At 40.0% G+C, this 19,964-nt stretch overlaps 1 protein-coding gene across 3 annotated transcripts in view; it reads left to right on the plus strand.

Moving 5' to 3' along the window:
* The window catches only part of MNAT1 (MNAT1 component of CDK activating kinase), a 124,697-nt gene that overhangs the window by 71,439 nt on the left and 33,294 nt on the right, over nucleotides 1-19,964 (plus strand). For 2 of the 3 annotated variants that reach the window (XM_074868988.1, XM_074868989.1), the window contains exon 7: nucleotides 12,902-13,023. In XM_074868988.1, coding sequence (XP_074725089.1) covers nucleotides 12,902-13,023 — 122 coding nt within the window. Of the gene's footprint in view, nucleotides 1-12,901; nucleotides 13,024-19,061; nucleotides 19,132-19,964 lie in introns of those variants that run through there. The other variant, XM_074868990.1, reaches the window with a different exon arrangement.

Here is a 19,964-nt window from a genome sequence, read left to right on the forward strand (position 1 = left end):
AATACCAGTGGGTCTTTGCTTAAAAAATGGCCCATGCAACTTGACTAGCCTGGTAAAATTTGTCTTACTATCTGTATCCGGAGTATGGAGCAAAAGTCTGCCCTTGTGGACTAGTTAATGGTATCACTAAAACAGTCATATAAAATATTTGATCTAAAACTGGTGGAGGTGCTTGATCTCATAAGTTACGGATCATTCTGGCTTTGCCCCAGAAAACCCTTAAGCATGTGCTTTAAAATTAAGCAAGCATGTACTTAGCTTAATTCTCAGTTCTGTTACTTTGTACTCATTGCATTTCAGTCCCTCAGGCCCACTGAGGCATTGCGGCGAACCTATGGACCAGACAATAGCAGATGATGGCCTCCAATACCTGGCTGTGAGCTGCTCAGCTTCTGAGCTGTTGGAATGGTCTATGAAAGGACGAGGAGCAGAGACCGGAGTTGTCAGGGTGCTGGTTGTTTCTCTGGAGGCCTGTTTCTGCAAGCCTCTGCTTCCTAGACCATTGTGTTTATTGCCATAGGTAATTGCAGCGAAGCGGATGGGCTCAGTTTACTCAATCAGGTTTAGGCTTGCTTGGTTTTGTTGGACTGGACTTGTAGGCCACAATTCAGACAAAATAATTGGTATGCGACTCACGCTTTGACTTTGCGAGGCTCCTCGCGCACTTAAAGCTGAATAATTTGTAGTTTTCTAAACTGAATCAGTGTTGCAGAATCTGGGTCTGAACCCCAAGTAAGTATATGATAAAATTTCCTGATAGCAAATAGATTTGTTAGCTTGTTGTGCCTTTAAATGAATCCTGTGTGTAAATCTGCTCAGGATTGGGGCATTACAGGGTCTTGCAAAATGTTCAAAGATAGTATTTGTTAAAAACTGTTTAACTCATGCCCTTTGATTATTTGTGTGTGTGTGTGTATCTGTGTGTATACATGTATAACAGAAACACTCATGCAGACAAAAAGCATCTCCTTTTAAAAAAGCAGTATCTGAGCTCTGCGATCAGCACTCTAATTACTAGACTTGATTATTTTCTTAAAACTAAATCTGCTGTGTGTATGTACAATATACTCATCCTAGTACATTACAAAGCATTATGAATAATTAAAAGCAAATTGTAGCCCTTGACAGAAACAAATGTAGGTACATTCAGTGATGCATTATCCTGGCTGGGCTGCTGGTTTGCTGTGACTTGTCTACTTGTAAGAATTAGTGCTCTTTTTAGCACTTAAGGGTTGCCTTTTAGTATTGGTCTAAATCTAAGATACGAAAGATTAAACAAAGACTGAATTTCTTTGCCTCGATAGCAGCAAACAGTCACTGCAACTCCCTACTTTCACTAGTGCCCTGGAGCAGACCAGCATAGCCATTGGAGTAACTGAGACTGAGGCTTAGGTGATTTCGTAAGGTTTGATTGCTTTTAGGCTCTGGCAGGCTTTTTGCCTGTAGGTCTCTTAGACACACCGGCTATCAATGCTCAGTCCTAGCAGTGAAGGTTTCAGCCGACACAGCAACAGCTTTGAAAAGGACATGAGGGAGAGAAAAGTTGATGCAATGTCGTGTTTTAGCTGTGACCCAAGATTAACGTGAAACCAAAGGAGAAAACATGTCTTTCTCAGTATATCACTGGTTAATAAACATTTATGTCCAGAGCTAGGGCAAAGTAATTTAGGCCGCCGGTGATTTAAAGGGTTTGGTTGTTTGTTAAAGCTTTTTGATATGGCCTTGCCATCTTTTGCTGAAAATACAATTTTCCTGAGAGTCACAGATCTTACCTTCATTTTCTTGTTAAATCTTGGACAGTTCAAAACCCAAAAACCCCACCCTGGACTATTAAGCCAAACTTTCCGTGAAAGGTTCTCTGACAGCTTGCCTTGGCACAGTGAAATTAATGTGATTATAGTCCAGCAATGGTGGTGGTGGGGGAAATACCCCTCCAAACTGTCAGCACTTGGGAAAGAAAACACAAAAACCTATTATTATTCATATGTACTCTAGAGTTTCTGATTTGCTCCTGTTGACTTCAGTGATACAGTATCAGTTACCCCGATGCCTGTTGCGACGGGTTTGTGTTTCATGTAATGAAGTTGGAACGGCAGTGCAGATGCACGGTAGCCCAGTGTTGCTGGATGAAGGGCTTCCAGGTAGATGGAGACTTGGGCTGACTGGCGTAGGAGGCAATTTTTGGTGGTCAGCCAAAAATCAGCTCTTGCTGGTGAGTCTAGAAGTGTGTGTGCGTGCGCTGAGTCAGTCTCTTAGATACCTGTATGATTGTTAGACTCAAAAGGCTTGGCAAGTGCTATTTGTGTGGGAAGCTCGAGTGCAAAACTCACCTAATTTACTTTATTTAAATCAATATAATCCTGCTTAAGGCCTTTTGGAAAGCACATCTAAGTGAACGGTGTTTTAAGTTAACACAGTGTCTTTCGTGTTCACAATAAAAGCTAGTTTCATTTGAAAAGGGTGTGCTTATGGTTACCTTCTACAAACTTTTGCCATATTAAACGTGGAAGGACTCAATTCTCTTGCATGCACACATTGTCTTTTGTGAAATTTGTACTTAGATTTAATATCTTCAAGTTTGCTTTATGATCAGCAATTCTTTGAACTCACAAACGAGAAAGTGTGGATAACTTCAAATATCTATTTGAAGTCTGATTCTAAGGAATGCTTATGTTTGGTTTTGACCTTAAAATGTGAAGTTTGATCTCCGTCTCCAAACTGCAGTATTATAGCGGAAATGTAAATACAGTCTGAACTTTTTTTAGATATCTTTAAAATATGGTCTCTCTCTTACAGACAGGGACTTTATTCCAGAGATCCTGGATAGTCAAACCACGGAAAAATATTTCTGTTCATAAGGGCCCAGATTCAGCAGCTGATCTCTAATTTAGCAAGCTCACTTGCATGTTCAGGAGACACTGATCTGTGGTGGTTTAGACTTGAATGCAACATTTTTGGGAATTGTGGAGCCTCATAGAATAGAGATGGGCTAAGGGTGGAAGCTGACTGAGATGATTTAGAGTTTTCTATAAGCACATAAAGCTGCAAGTTGTCTTGTTGTGTTTGGTTTTGAAAAGCACTTATTAACTACTTTGACATCTCGCTTTTATTCTCGAACATCTGCTTTAGATTGTTTGCCATAAAAGTGTAAGAATTAATCTTGCCCTCGTTTTTGTTATTGCTACCAGAAACCAAACTATTTTTATTACTTCTTGTATAGGGGTTTGGACTCTGAACTATTTTCAAAGTTGAGGAGAAAATTAGTTTGTATATATATGGTTTTTTTTTTTTTCCTCTCCTTCACGTTCCCCCAAAGCTTACAGGTAAAGTTAATTAAATGACAATTTTTAAGTGCACAAAGATGTTAGGCATGGCTTGCTAAACTGTATAGTAAGGTCTACTTTGCTTTATTTGGTCCAGTATTATGAGTTTTAAGGGAATTCAAATGATCAGCTCATTCTGGTTTGTTTCTCAGAACAGCAGCTGCCCTGAGCCAGGGCAAGACATTTGCATCATCTGTGGAGAGTTTAGTACATATTTTACTGTATGGAAATAATATATAAAATTAAAAGAAATCAAAACCTTCCTATATGTTTAGTTCTTTGATTAACAAATGTTCTTAATACTTGTTCTTGGGGCTTCCTTTTTCTTGGATTACAGCTTGTTTGTGTTGTTTCCCAAGAAGCAGTAAGTAGTATGAGATGTCAGTGTAAGCCCTGATCTTCAGCACGCTGTGTTTGAGTGATTTCTCTCCCTGTGTTGTGTATTATTAAATTTCAGTGCATTCTGCTGATGTGGGTTCATCCAGTTCTTATGTCAGAGCATACAGTAATCTTACTTTTTACAATGGAAGTGTTGTTTTTACAGCAAAACTTGTTATAAGCCTATAGCAGGAAATACTCAGGCAGCTTCTCTAACTTGCTTGAAATCTGATGTTTGTGCTGCAGTTGCTTTCACAGCAGTCTCCTCTTTCAGAATCTGTGGCGACACTTGCTGTTTTTTATTTGAATACAAGTGTTTTAGCAAAAGGGTTCACAAAGGAGCCAGTGAACAAGATAAAACAGATGAGGCATCTCTTTATTTTTTTAAATAGATAAATAGGATTTTTTTGGGACTAAGTGAAATTACCGTGTGATTGTATCACTGTTTTGCTGCCAGCTTCTATTTTCTTGAAGTGAGATTGTAGGCTTTTCATGGCAGGAACCATTCCTTTTGCTTTGTACTAAGGATGCCTTAGATGTTTCTGGTTATTGTACTTCAAGGAGTTACTAAAGCTCTAGCCACTGAAACCAGAGTAATGCAGTAGGCCATGGCAGTTCTTGGGTACATGGAGGGACTTTCTGCAATGCTATCGGGATCAGCCAGGGCTTACAAAGAGATTTTCTGATCCTGTGAAGTTCTATGAATCCTGTCCAAAGTACTGCTGAAATTCAGGTGGAAGTATATAGAACTTTAAAAGCTGTCATGTGTGTGTAGTTCAGATTTAAGCATTTTTTCATATAGCCACTTAAAACATGGATGAAGCTTGCACAGAAAGAAACTGAACCTCTCTGGAAGGACAAAAGAGTATGTTTTGTGCAGATTAAAAATGCGGTTGCTTATGCCCCAGGGAGTTTTTTTGTTTAGTTTGACAAAACTAATGTGCATTTTCAAAGCAGTGCCATGAACTGTGTGTTACGTTTGCAGCATGTCTTTCCCTGTCCCCAGAATAATCAGCTAATGTCTACTTACATGCTCTGCATGCAAATGAGGAGAAAAGGCTAGAAATAAACTACTTTTCACTTTATGTTAAAAATAGTAATTTCTAAATGTATTGCTAACAGGTTTCAGTTTTCATTTAAAACTTGCAGTAAATGTAGTCCACAAATATTGTGAAGATGTATCACGTACTACTAATGTCTGCTGACACTTCCTTAATTTTTTTACTTCAGACTTCAGTTTTTCTAAATTCCTCCTTTTTATCTTCTTTTTGCCTGTTTCTAATAATTCACTCTTCCTGTTTTTTCTATTCTATTAATGCTTTCCTTTCATCTGCCTTTATTGTCCGTTTCTTCATATTTTATTCCATTTTTTGGTCCCTGTTGCTATAAAAACTTCCCTGCTTTTTTTGCCAGACGGTTATCAACCTTTAGCAGTCCCTCCTTAAAATCTAGCTATTCAAGGAATCTCACTTTATTTCTTCTCTTTATCAGGCAGACATAAGCCATGCTGAATGTGATGTTCTGCATCTTTATCAACATTTATCTGGGTCTAGCTGTATGCTCAGTAAAACAGGGAATCTATCTCTTGACTTTCACATGCACACACACAGTGTCTCATCTTTTACAGACCGAGGTCAGCTCTCTGTTCAGTTTTGTTATTTTAAGCAGTCTTTCTTTTTAAATCATCCATCAGTCTCTACATTCCTTAAAAATGATACTGTATAGTTGTGACTGTTTGGATGGGGGAAAGCTGCTGTAGAGGATCCCAGGAAAGTGGATCTTTATGAGCTTCTGTTCTACTAATAAAGCAGCTAATTTTTGAGGGTTCCATTGTTCTCCAGGAAATCCTAAATAATTTTCTTGCATCATGGAGGGATCATATCAGCGTAACACTTGGCTTTACCGCAACAAAATAGAAACACCAGTAGATTGAGCTGTACCAAGACTCAAACAATTGTCGCTGGTTGGTGAGCGACGCGCAGCTATTGCTGTGCTCTGACCTCAGCTGGTGTGTCTGTCCCTCTCTTAATGTTATGCGTCATGATACACAAAGTGGCATTTGTCAAATTGATTTCTACTTCACATTCCTTGAAAAATTAGGCCCTTAATGTGGGTATTTAAAATAATATTATATTAAAGCCTTTAATCCTGTAATTAGAGTGGCTGCTGCAGAGCTTGTGCTTTGTTGATAGCCAAATCAAAATGATCAAGGCTCCAGAAGTCTGATGGTAGAGATGCAACAAAAGTTTGCTTAATTCTGCTTAATGCTGTATTACTAACATAGCACGTTGGGAGTTGGCATAACAAACTGAACAGCACATTGACTTTGAGTCACCTGTAATGAAACGTTGTCTCTGAAAACTGGGCAGAACCTGCAGTTGTCACCTGGGAAAAGGGCCACAGCAGGAAAAAGAATTCGAGAGCTGGTAGTGAGGTTTGCAAATGTAATTGGCCCTTTCAGGGTGTTTGAATGCCACACAGCAGCCAGTTCATGGCGTGGCTCTTCAGTCTAGCTGACAGTGGCCAAACAGATACTGTGTGCAGCATAGAGGTCCTGGGAACCAGAGCAAACGGTGCAGAGGCAGTTGAACTTCGGTGTACAGCATGGTGGACTGCACAAAAGCGAGTAAGCGCTTAGGAGCTGAGACCGAGTTGGGAGCAAGACTGAGAAATGAGTGCTAAAACCCAGGAGGGTGACCTGTGGTCTTATCCGTTACATGAAAATGCTCTTGTGTTTCAATTGTTTTCCAAAAACGATGCTGTCTTGTGTACAAGGCCGTCCTTTGAAGAGTGTTGGAGATTTTGAGGAAAGCTTGGCAATTCCTGCAAGAACTCTGGAGTCTCCAGTGAAAACGAGTGACTTGTAGCAAACATCCAGACTGTCCCCTGAATCCTAACTGGGCTCCAGCAGCCAGCGCTGGAGAGGACATTACCAAACAGGAGCTACAGTCCATTGACGTGAAGGAAGGGCACCAGGCTTTTCTGTGAAGAGAGTTAGTCACTAAATCCTGGTACTGGTATGGACCCAGAAGAATTGTATTTCGGCATGTTAGATGGATGCAGGTTTTCTTCTGAGAGATTAAAGAACTGGGGCTTTTTGGCAGGAACTTAAAGATAAGTCTGGTCAGGTTTACTTATGTCAGAAAGTTGTAAAGGAAGATTTTGGAGGCAAATGGAACTGATGGTGTGATTTAGTCCATGTCCCTGTGTGATTAATTTCCCAGGCACCTGCTTGTGTGTAACGAATCACATATATGTGACCATCTTTGTTAATAGCTTCTTTGGTGCTGTTGGTCTCTTGCTGTATTTCTGCCATTCCTAAAGAAAGCACATCTTTTAAATATGTTTTGGTATTCAAAACTGAAATTAAGTTACTGTGGAGGGAAAAATAGTCTAAATTTAGTCAGAATGTTACTAGGCATCTGCAATGATCTACCCCAGAGAGAAGGAGGGAGTGTGACAGTCTTATATCTCTTGTCCTGCCTTGTGTGGTCAGATTCTGGTTTTGAGATCAACAGGAAAACTTACATTGATTTTGCTGGTTTCTGTCAGATCATTTGTTCTCTTTCTGTTTCGCTACTAGGATATCCCCATAGCACTTTTCGTAATTGAGTAAAGAAATTAGATTTATTGTTGGTTTTCAAGAGCAGAAGAAAGACCAGTTGGTTTCAGATATTTAAGCCTTTGGAAAAGCCTCACTGGAGTAGGAATTTTAGGCTAAGGAATGGAATTACGCTTTTTAGTTTGACATTCTTTGTGTTTATTTTAAAAAGCTGTGGAAGACAGGGAGGGTAAAGGTTAAAATAATATTAACTGAGCCCTCCAAATCTATCAGTTTCATTCTCCTTTTCCTGAGTATTACTGTAGTCAAAGTAAGTAGTTAATCAGAATCAGAAAGCTGTATTAGCATTGCTGACATGGATTTGTCAGTAGTGAATTGGGAGGGTGCAAACTGGGGAAAAAAAAAAAAAACAAACCAAACCAAACAAACCAACAGCTTTTGGTTTAGACCACATTGCATAAGATATTTGCATTAATATTGTTCTGCAAGAAATTCTGTTAATGTGAAATCTTTCCAAAACCTAAATTCTGTTGTGAGCTTAACAGTAAAATAGTTTCCTAAGACTGCTTATACTGAAAAATCCAAGGAATTTATAGTTTTGTTTTAACATTCACTTGAAAGCATTTGGATAATTACATACTCCTATGATGGTGTATCAAAAAGGGTCTTTGTTAACCTTTCCGTTGTGCTGCATACAATCGAAGCGATGCTCAGGATGTGTTTTAGCAGCGTCATGCCCTGGCATCCCACAGTGCTCCGTTTCTTTTCAGCTGGCCATGTGCTTCTTACGCCAGGCTGGGGAGAGGGACCTGATGGTGAAAGAGTTAAATAAAAATAACATTGCTGCAAACTGACTTAATGAGTTGTGGCACAGAACTATTACTATTTCTGTTATCTGAGGTGTGCTGTGTTCTGGTAGTGTGGTGATAGCAGACCGGAGTAAGCTCCTATGCAGAGAAAAATTAAAAAAGCAAAAAGTTTGGTTACATCGTCTAGTCCAGCTGCTTCTAGTACAGAAACATGCTTTGTCTGGACAAGTTTTACTGACCCCCGTCTCTGGCTTCTGTCTCTTGCCTGGGGATGTTTTCGTGGCATAGCTGTTCCTCCTCTTTCCCCTACTAGTGCATTTTTGGTGTCAGTCTCCTTTCTCCTCCTCCTTGGCACTTGGCACTTTGAGAAGACTGTCAGTTGTTACTACTTTTTGCTGCTGAGGGAAGGAGGTGAAGGAAGGCAATGTCGTTTTGGAGACAGGGAAGGAGAGAGATGACAGGATGGGAACAAGTGTGAATGCTCCACCTTGAGCTGTTATTTCTGGACTCTGTTTGCTAAAATAACCTCTTTCTGCTAGCAGACAAATACTGATATACCTGGCATTTGCCGAGAGGCCCTCCCCAAACCCCTCTGTGAAAGGTGCACTAATACACTATAATTTTGATGCTCTTATATCTGCGACCTTTCTTAAGAGGACATTGTTTTTTGTTTAAAATAAACTCCTTGGCACTGCAAGGGCAGCTCTTCTCTGTATATAATCCATGGTTTTTTTGTTTTTTCTTAATGCCATGTTGTATCACAGTCTGAAACAAAAATTAACTACTGCTTTTGTTTCTTTTATTATTTAAACTGAGAGATGCCTCAAACACTGTATCTGGGATAGTGAAAAGTAAATCAGCCAGTCAGTTTTATTTGTAACGCAAAGACATTATTTAACTCCCCTCCCAATTTAATCTTATATTTCTCTCATCTAAAGCCATACAGTACATGAATGGAAAGTCAGTTGCTCACAAATCCATTGCTGTGCAGTCTTTTACATAAACAAAGTCATAAGGATAAGCAAATGCCTTCCTTCTAATTAGCAGTGTGTTTTGTGGTTCCATACATTCCAAAATGTAATAGACAGCTAGGGTGCCTAAAATAATTCCAGAGAAAAAACTTGTATGCCACGAAGATAGGAGTGGGAGAGAGAGCAGGCAGGAAAATCTGTTGCCTGTGTTCTTGGAAGCCTTTTCTATCTCCATTTGGATACTGTCAGCTTCTTTTACACAAACATTACAGCATCCAAGGGGAATTAGAAATACTTACGCATGACCACAACGTCAGATCATAGGTTTGTCAGGAAAAAGCAATGCAAAAGCAGGATCTTGGACCCGCTGCTTTCATTTTGGTTTTAGCATGCTGATAAATGCCTCCTAATGTTGGAAAGAGGTAAGGCTGGCTGTCTAGGTGGAATACAGGAAATTTAAAAATCTTACCTCATAGATGTGAAATGGTTTCTGGATCTGTAAAAGTGCTGTGTAAGTCCTAAGTAACAGTTATTGTCTCTTGTGATGTCTCTGAAGTTATACAACAGCTTCCTTTTTTATACCAGTCTTTTATGAAATGGCTAGGGACCACTCAGGACAGGGACACAAAATTGAGATGCTACTGGTCAAATGGCTTTTAACTGAGATAATATTCATCAAATGGAGCTGTTTAACTTCAACAAGATTTTTTGTAAATGTACCTTATCACAAGATCAGTGAAGAGAGGAAAGGCAAAACTCTTTCAAGTTTTCATTGGTTTCCATCCCAGCCTTTTTTCACGTCTGTGCTATAGCCAGTGTTGTGACCTCAGTGTAATCTGCGCAGGGCTGAACAAACTGGAAGCCTGTGAGCTCAGGAGCCTGCATGGCCACACCGCTGTACTCGAACCGCAAGGAGTCAGTGGTGTAGACACAGCCTGTTCATATCCAAAACATCTATGAAGTTGATGTGGTTGCAGGGCTTGACCAGGCTTCAGCCTCTTTTAGGTGGGAATGTATTGTAACTCATGCTTCCATCTAACCCTTTCCCAAACCAAGGCAGACTAAAATCCAGTTTATAGGACAAAGTCTTTACCTAAAGGCCAGACAGCTGTAGGGCAGGAACAACAGCCGGTCACTGGGTGGTTTTTTTTGTTATTCCTTCCCTCTCCCGCACCCCGTTGCTAAGTGGAATGTAATCCATGTTGCCAAAGCCCATCAGCTAAAGTTGTGATTTTGGGGAATGAAAACAAATGAGCTGTTTCATACAGCTGCACAGTCTCCTTGAGGTGCAGATCTGCTGGCTGGACACAAACCAGTGCAGTACGTACTGGTTCCTAATGCTTGCCCTTTGGCCCAGTATATAGGTGAGGAAGTTGTAGGAGAGAACCAGTGCTTTGAAACTGATCTTGATGAACCAGAAATGATCTGCCAGTATTTAACAATGAAGACAACTATTGGACCAGTTTACTGGGGGATGTGCCTGGACCTTTATAATCGTAAGTCTTTAAGTCTAGATTGGACACCTTTCAAAAGAAGGTGCCTTGGCTGAACTGCCAGTCCTTGGGCTTCATACAAGAACACAAAATGTCCCGGCCTGTGCTGGACACAAGGTCAGACCAGCTCAAGGATCAACAGTTTCTATATGCTGCTCCTCTTCGACGTTCTGCTCTCTGGGCCTCTGCAAAGAGGCTTGTGATGAGCCTGGTTCATTTGTCAGGAGCCTTCCCGTGTCTCTTGGCCAACGTCTGCAGAAGTTGCTCTCGTTAAAAAAGTGTTAGGAATGCACCAGTGGCAACTTCACTAACAGCGAGCAGCTGTTCTGGTGATGCCCTCCAGAGATGTGGCTCCTGCAATCTGAGCTGCTCCCTTTTTCCATACACAAGTAATTTCCCAAAATATTTATCATGGTTTTGATCTTTGCCTGAAACTGAATTTTCTTTTCTATGGCTGGAATGACAGTGCTCTGGGTTGGAAAGACTACTTTTCACTCAGCAGAAGAGGTTGTACACATGTAGAATGTTGGCATGTCTTTCCCTTGAGTTTGGTTAGATGAACAAATATTGTTAAAATATAAAATCTAAAAGTCTTATTTAAACATTAATCTCTTATAATGAGTTTAAGCTGCCCACATAAATGTAGTTATGAAGGGTAATATTTTCATGAATTAGAATAGTTTGTAAATTGACAACTTCTAGCAATATGAAAAGACCCTGCATTTGTATCTTAAAATATAATGAAGTAGCATTAGAGCTGAATTTTTAACCTTTCTTTTCCTATTTTTTTTTTTTTTTAAATGTGTGGTTGCCTGCTTTTAATGTTGCAGCAGTAGTTTGTGGCCCAGAAATAACAGTATGCTAACTATGAAAGTTGGAGTGACTCAGGGCTGACTCGAGAACTTTCTTCATCACGTTTTGCCTTCAGGAGACTGTCACCATAACAGTGTGAGCAGCTGCCCTGCCAGGCTCCTGAGCAGTGCAGAAAAAGGCCAGAACTATCTGTTCTCATCACACACACAGAGCCGTTTCAGTGGAAAACTTGAGCTGCTGGCATTTCCATAGAGATCGGACAAGGTCCATGGTAGTACTTCTTGAAGACTTGCGTCTTCAATTTTCTTAGCTATTTTCTGCAACTCTAAACAAAAATAACCATGCTCCAAATTCAGAAAGGTCACTGTCCTCAACCACAAATTTAATTAACAGCTTTCCCCTTCTGCTGACTTTTTTTTTTTTTCTTTAGTTAATTTTAACCCAGTGTCCCACGTTAGGAGCCTTTAGTTTCTACTTGATGCTTCCATGAGTGGCCCCAGGGAAGTGAAGCTCAGTAAGTGATCACCAGTGGGAGCCAGGGTTATACACAGCATTACACCGTGGAAAGCTTCCGATCTCCTGTTGCAGACAAAATGTCTACAAAAACAATACTACTACTTTCCTGAATTCCTGCATTTTGCAGATGCGAAGCTCAATTTCTACAGGGGAAGCCAGGCTGTTTTGGGGGAGCGCATAGTGCTCTGTCTTTTTGCTGCTGCTGCTAATTTTTGTGAGCACCATAGAATACAGTAGAAAATTGAAACTGTGTGAAAGATCAACAAATCAGTGTAGAATGTCACGCAGCAACATCTGTTAACTTTGGCTCTATCTCATATCCCCTGACCCCTCCTTTCCAGCCGCAAGTCTCCTGTTTTGTGAGAGCTCAGAGTGATAGGGACTTGAGAGGGTGGTGGTGGTGTTTGAAATGTCTAGCTGTTTCTCAGTGGTCTGAAGGGCTTGCAAAAGTACCATCTGGAATGGAAGTTTTATGTTTGTGTGTTTCTATATTTTTAGTTATGAAACAAATGGGAATTTGCTGAATGAATTAATTGTATTGCGCTGTAAAAGTCTATCTTGAGAGCCATTATATGTGGGAGCTTACAAAGCCTGCAGAGAGAAGTGGAAGCAGCTTCCCTTTCTAATTAGGGCTTTCAGGAAATCATTGATTACAGAATCAAATAGGGTTGCTCAGAGACATTTGTTTGATATTACTTCTGATAAATGAAATTTTTACCTAATAATAATTTTACTAGTGACACTGGAAGCAGCTGCACTCTCTAATGGTAAGCCTGCCGTCAATAAAACTTTCCCCTTTCCTCTTACCTTGTCCAAACAGTCATAGCTAATGAAACATTACTTCCAAACTGTAGATCCCATTAAAAAGTCCAAATCATGAAGAAATGAGTGATACAGTAGACAGTATTTTCTTAATGGGATGGGCTTTGTCCAGACTAGGTTAATGGGGTCAGCTTGTTCTTGCATTGCTTTTAAAAAAAGTCAAAACCTTGACCCAGTAGTAGAAATGTTTTGCCTTTTTTTTTTTTTCTAACAGGGTCAGCAGATTTCACTAGCTCCAATTCAGAAACTAGAGGAAACTCTGTATGAGTATCAGCCTCTGCAAGTGGAGACATATGGACCACCAGTTCCAGAGCTTGAAATGCTTGAAGAGCTGGGGTAAGTAATACAGCAAGTTTTAATTCCCATTTCATAGCATTATAGCTGGGACTGTTACCATCTTCAGTTTGCCAACATGTAGGGTTTTTTTTTTCTCTTGGTTTTTTTTTTTTTTTTTTAAAGGATCTTAAAGAAATAGTAGACTTCCTGCCCAACCAACATTTTGTTTGGGTGGATAAGCTGAAATTTTTGGTTCTCTAGCCTTTATAGATCTATTGAGAGCTGGACTGGATTGCATTAGTGTTTTTAAGGTTGTCCTTGGCAGTCGTAGTGAAGTAGCTGTTCATTTTCAGTTGCACGGTATTAAAAAATAAATAAATAAAAATCTGGGGCTTAATTTACCCAGCTGTAAGCCAGTAAAAATATTAAAGTTGGGCTGTTTGCCATGGAAAAGGGTAGATTTACTTGTCGACTGCTGTCTACAGTCAAACTGCGTTTGTGAGAAATGAAGCACAGAGCTTAACTTTGTCAAAAATATAATGCAGGGCTGGTCCAGCAGCTTGGCGGCATAGTGGTGTGCAGCCATGTTTGGAAGGGAGTTTGGGAGCCTGCTGTGCCTGGGTAATGGAGGCTGGGAAGTCCAAAAGTGACGTGTCTGCTCTTTAGAGAAATGTTCGTAGCTTAAACACCACCTGAAAACATGTAGCTACTGGGACAGTGAGTGTCACCCAACTCTTCATGGCCTAAGCTTCAAGGTCAACAGCACTTACAGTGCCTGGAAAACTATGTGGCAGAGTGAACGTGCAGACTGGCAAGGCAAGAAAGAGTTTAAAAAATAACAGTTTACGTTTGACTGTGCAATATGGGAAAACTGAAGCCACAAAGTGCTGAACAAAGTTGGGACAATTTAGTATGTAGTTTCAGAGACCACTGAAATCCAAACAGAGGTCCCATCTAGTTCACTGGCACAGGAGAAATTGTATCTCATCCAGAAAATGATAGAGGTAGACAGACTTTTTTAAGTAAATAAGCAACGTGATGGTGCTTCAGAAAATTCAAGGCTGTCTGGAATTGAGGTTGTCTCCGTTTTTATTGCTTCTGTGTCCTCCTGATGCCTGTAATTTTTATTATCTGATATCAAGCTTCTGAGACTAAATATTAATTAGCAGTTTAAACTTGGGCTGAGCCAGATTCAGCTTTCACCACCTGTTTGGATGGAGCACAGTTATGAGGGACCTCCAGTGCAAGGGGAGCTTCGAAGCCCTCTCAACTCTAAGACTCATCAGAAATGAAAATGCTTGGGGGGAAAAATAGATGACTTGTGCAGGGAGGGTTCCCAGTCCCTGTCGCTTCACCTGTGCCCCTGTAAGGTAAATGCTGGTGTCCAGATCCAGCAGGAATCCTGTGTGATCTATGTCTGTCCCGTCTAATTGCTTGTGACACTGGTTCGAAGGCAACCCAACACCTTGCAAAACAAAAACTTCCAGCAGGGACAGGGAAGTGATCTTACCCCTGTACTCGGCACTGGTAAGGCTGCACCTCGATGACTGTGTTCAGTTTTGGGCCCCTCACTACAAAAAGGACATTGAGTGACTCGAGTGAGTCCAGAGAAGGGCAACGAAGCTGGTGCAGGGTCTGGAGCACATGTCGTATGAGGAGCAGCTGAGGGAACTGGGGTTGTTTAGTCTGGAGAAGAGGAGGCTGAGGGGAGACCTCATTGCCCTCTACAACTACCTGAAAGGAGGTTGCAGAAAGCTGGGGATGAGTCTCTTTAATCAAGTAATAAGCGATAGGATAAGAGATAATGGCCTCAAGTTGTGCCAGGGAAGGTTTAGACTGGATATTAGGAAGTATTTCTTTACAGAACAGGTTGTTAGGCATTGGAATGGGCTGCCCAGGGCAGTGGTGGAGTCCCCATCCCTGGAGGTGTTCAAGAGAAGGGTTGACATAGCACTTAGGGATATGGTGTAGTTGGGAACTGTTAATGTTGGGTTGATGGTTGGACTGGATGATCTTCAAGGTCCCTTCCAACCTAGATGATTCTGTGTGAAAATACTGTAAATACTGCAGTTACGTTGCAATGTCTGTGTGTGAGTGTATTTGGAGCAGGGTTTGCAAACAATGCTCACAGTCTTTTCTTGGAGACACTTTAGCAGATGTGTCATTTTACTTCTCCAAGCATGAACAGCCAGGGTGGTTCGGTGTGGCTCTGGAGGTGATGAAATAGTTAAGAGCAGCAGGGGTGCTGGGTGGCTGTGGCAATGAGTGGGTGGGTCGGTGGTGCCCACCAGAAGAGTTCTGTGCAGTCCTGAGGCTGTCTGCAATTCCAAAACAAATATATCAATGCTGTGGGTTCCCAGCCAGTACAACTCTAACCCTATTCCATGGGGTGTCTGAAATACCTTAAACCATGCAAGGCTATTCGTTTATGTATTTGTGTTTCTGTGTTTATATGAACTCATGCGCATTTCCTGTTGATGATGAATGCTTAACTAATGTGCCTCCGTCCCTACTTTGGGTTTTTTCAGGCAGCTGCATACAGCTGCCTGGGTGAGGCAGAAGAGCTGGGCACAATGTTAACCACTCCTGCTAAAGAGTTTTAGTTTCCTCTTTGTTTGGACACATATAAGAACAGGTTAAATCTAAATTTATTTAGTGGGTTTTTTTTGTTGTTTTTCCCTCTTTTCATGTTCTTGTTAATAACTTTGCAGTCTGGCTATTTAGTTCTGCTATTTATTGCCTCTAAATAGTTCCCTCAAGTTTGCAGGCTGTTATCATCTGAGTTTCTGGAGCTAGAATTATTGTAGACACTGCCAACCTGGAGACTTTGAATTCACTTCTGGTAGTGTAATTTATTGGCTTATTTTTTTTAAAGATACAGTTTATTACCTTCAAAACACTCAGCAGAATGGGCTTTTTGAATATTGACATCTTAACCTCTTACCTTCTGCAAGATGCACTTCAGGTTTCAGCATCAGCATTACTTTTCTTGGTAAACTGCTTCAGTGAAGGAGACAGATGGCAAGAAGGTTTCAAGCAAAGAGCAAGAAAAATGGTCAATCCTTGAGGGATCATTTAGAACATTTGTTAGGGATCTTTATAATTAAAAAAAAATTGCTTTTAAGATTACTTGTATTACTTGCTCATTAGGCTTTACAAAAAACTTTGTGTGCAGTCCAATAAACTTGATTCTGCATCCTTCCGCTGCTCTTCTGAGTGGATTTTGCATGTTATGCAGAAAAGGAAATTTATGTTCAAACTGTTCTTAGAAATTTGTTTTCAGTTTCTCTTGGGGCTGTAAATTTTCTTTTTTTCTGTGTACTGCAGAAAAGCATTAACATCTTTATGATGCATTTTTGCTATTGTGTTGGAAGTCTGAGAATAATGAAGGAATAGATTTAATTTTTTTAAACACAAAAGATTGGTATAATGTGTAGGGGTGTTTGTCCTTCAGGGCCCCTCTGCAATTTTTTTTAATAGAGGAAGATTTTCTGGAAGTGATGAAATATAGGCAATAATCCTGAATTACATGGCTTTCTGGGAGCAATGTGTGTTACACTGACTTGTAGGCAGTATTTAACCTTATGGCAGGGGGAGTGAAGCTTCCTCAGAGCCAGCCTCTGATAGAGATCCCATTTGATATGGGTGTTAAAGGTCACTTTGGGTGTCCAGGCTGTGAGGACCAGCTCATGCCTGTCTCAGCTGTCAAATGGAAATGTGACTTGAAGAAGGGGCAAAGACATGTATGAGAACATCTCCCAAATCTGAGGTACTGTCCTTGGAGAAAAGTGGGGTCTTGGATCACTGTAAGATCCCCATCCTGGAGGCGGGCTCTACAGCTGCCTGTCCCTCCATGATGACTGATAGTCCTGGCTCTGTGTGACTTGGTCACTACTCTAAATTACAGAAGTGTTCAGTGACATGCATTGGGAAATTGTTGGTTTCTGGGTGGGGTTGAAGGCAACCTGCTGATGGTTGAGCCATGTCTTATCAAAGGTCCTACTTACACTCTGCCGTCACCAGAAACAGTTAAGTTGGTGTAGCTTGAATAAAGTGGGGAGTGTTTTTTGAACCATCTTCTGGTTCAAATTGGTCCAAATCTGTTGAACTGCCAAAGTCATTGCAAGGCTGTGTGACCTACCATGGCTTTCTGGGAGAGGAAGAGGTGTGTGGTTGAGAGAGGGAGCATGAGCACCTGGATGCTTGGGCACTCACTGCCATTAGTTTACTTCAGGGTTTTCTAAGAGGAGCAAAAAAGGCCTCTTTCTTTTTTTTTCTTTTTTTTTCTTTTTTTTCTTTTTTTTTGCTAATATTTTAGCTGAGCACACTGAATTTATGTGATTGGAGGTCTGGATTTTTCTTACTGCAAAACAAAAGAAATTAAAAATATAACAAACTCTGACATGCCAAGTAGTGAAAGACCAAAACAGGATGGGGATGGAAATTAGTTTATTTTTAAAAAAATGTATGTTTGTTATGTAATTTTGATTAAAAAACAAACACACCACCCCCCCCCACCCCCCATGAGGATCAAAATGATGTTTGTTTGAGGTCCTGAAAAATGTAAAGACATTCTTGGTGTTAATTGTAAGTACGTACGGCTAGCAGGAGTGGCCACACAGCATTCTCACACCAAGTATTTACAGCTGTGGAAGAGCCATACACAAGCTACTTAAGCATATTTTTGATTTATAGTCAAGTTTTTATGTGATTAATATTTTGGGTAAAGATGTGTGAACTTCATGTCTCAAAGTTTAGAAACAGTCTCTTGTAACCCAAAGTGGATTGTACTCTTAAGTCAGCACCAGTCCTATTCTCACAAAATAGAGGTAGTTTACAAGTAAGATTAAAAATTTGTTTGCACTCCACTGGAAGAATCCTCTGCCTTAATAGAGGATTTTTATGCAGACCTTGTAATCAAGTCAGGCCTGGGCTGCTTAAAATAAAATTGTGTTTGCCTACTTAAGTTTGGAGAGATACATCCTGAATATATACATGTGTATATAAAAAAAAATTGAGTTTGCTCCAAAAATCTTGGTTTTCTTTAGGGAAAAATGTGACTTCCCTTTGATCTATCAACTTGTTTTCATGTATAACCACATTGTTAGGAGCACTCCAGTTAATTAGTGTTTTGTTTAAATATGGTGCAAAAATGAAGTTCAGTGGTGAACACTAATGAGGATAGGTAATATACTTCGATAATTTAAAAGTTAAATCTAAGCAAAATGTCATTTTAAGAGTTGAGGGTAAGTACTGAAGCAAAATCAGAGTGCTGTGGAAGTCTGTACATAGAACAAACGTGTTTTAGCCCCCCGTGCTTTTTATAACAAACAACTGGACTGATTAATTAATTTTGTTTTTTTCCTAGTGTAGGACAGCACAGTCATTTTAAATTTCAAATTAAGATGAGGAGGTTGGATTTCATATCTGTTGGAGCTTTGTTAGCGTTTAATTTTTAACCTTCGAGTGGAAAATTTCTGCATATTTCTTTGTTGTACAGTGTTGTAATTTGAAACATATGTAGAGTTCTGGCACTTAATCTAGAAATGACTCGTGTAACTTCTTTGCTGTCAGTCATTGTGATTTTTTTTTTTTTTTTTTTTTTAAGTGAAGCAATAGTAAGGATGCTCTCCAAACTATTCTTAAACCATAGCTGATCTGGTCTTTGGCCAGATTAGTTTTTGTTAAAACCCTGTCAGTGTCTGTGTTGAGTTCAAGGCAGCTAAATAACTGAGAATTGATTTTGAATGGGTGACAGGACTGCTGGGCTTAAAAAGTTGTAGCAGGTGATTTTTCACATCTGCTCTCTTTGTCATTGGGGTATGCAGATATTTCTTGAATCTTGGAAATGGAGAAAAGCTGCAAATGAAGGGCTTATTTGATCTGCTTTGGCCCATTGATTTTGAACACTGAATTCATTCTGCTCCTCTGCATAGAATATAGTTGATCAATAAGCTCAGTAGTCAGAGTCAAAGATTGAGTAAGAGCAAGGAAAGCTTGTCTTGCTTTGGAGAGCATGTAAACGGCTGCACTCCTTGCAGGAATTCTCTTGGCTACCAAGGCATATGGTCTGAATTTCCCAGTGTCTCCTGTTGCAGGGCCTGATCCTCAGTAGGAAGATTTCTGTTGGCTGCAATACATTTTGAATAAGGCACCTAATGAGTGAGAACTGGCAGGTAAGAAGTGGTAATTGTTTTAAAGACACAGCTATATTTGCATACAGCCTTTTAAAGTATTTTTTGTTCGTTTTATCATGAAGAATTGAATAAAACCCTATGAATGACAATAGAAGTACTATATGAGTACACTTTTTTGAAATAGTGAATGTGGCAAAGTGTGCAGTCTTTTTCAAGAGAGGATGGAACAAGAAAACAGAACTGTGTGTAAACCACCTTAATTTTGGTTTGATGTAGAAACTGTCTCGTATTGCTTTAGCATACTACAGAAATCCTACAGGTTTCATCATAGGATTTTGGAAGGATGCAAATTTAATATAGAGGAGGTAGATTAGCACCAATTTTTCCAACTGAATGGAAATCAAGAAAAGGAGCACAGCCTCTAGTAAGTCTGAAATCTTACTGTTTAAGAAATCAGCTTTCTGGCAGAAATGTCTATGAACGTTTCAAACGACACCCTGTAGTATATGGTGTTTTGCATGGAACTCTTCTGTCAAGGTCATTAGCAATTGAATATATTAAAAGTGGACTGCTTATGAAATGGAGAGTTTTGCTTCCTGCCCGCCCACCTGTGGGTATAGTGTGGGTTCTGTAGCTGTAAAAGGTCTCGGGAGGGTTATAAAAGCAGAGAATATGGAAAATATATAAAGAAACAAAGAAGGAAGCTTGCATACACCGTGTAGTTTCTTATATGTAAAGTTGGCTGTAGTTGTATATATACCACTAAATTAACCTCAAAAGCTGGCCATGACAGCAGAATGTCCATAGTAATTGTTTTTGTTGGCGTTTGGCTTCAAAATTAACTCATCGATCTAACATGAGTCT

Source organism: Strix uralensis, chromosome 4 (assembly GCF_047716275.1).
Source record: "Strix uralensis isolate ZFMK-TIS-50842 chromosome 4, bStrUra1, whole genome shotgun sequence".
Classification (NCBI taxonomy): domain Eukaryota; kingdom Metazoa; phylum Chordata; class Aves; order Strigiformes; family Strigidae; genus Strix; species Strix uralensis.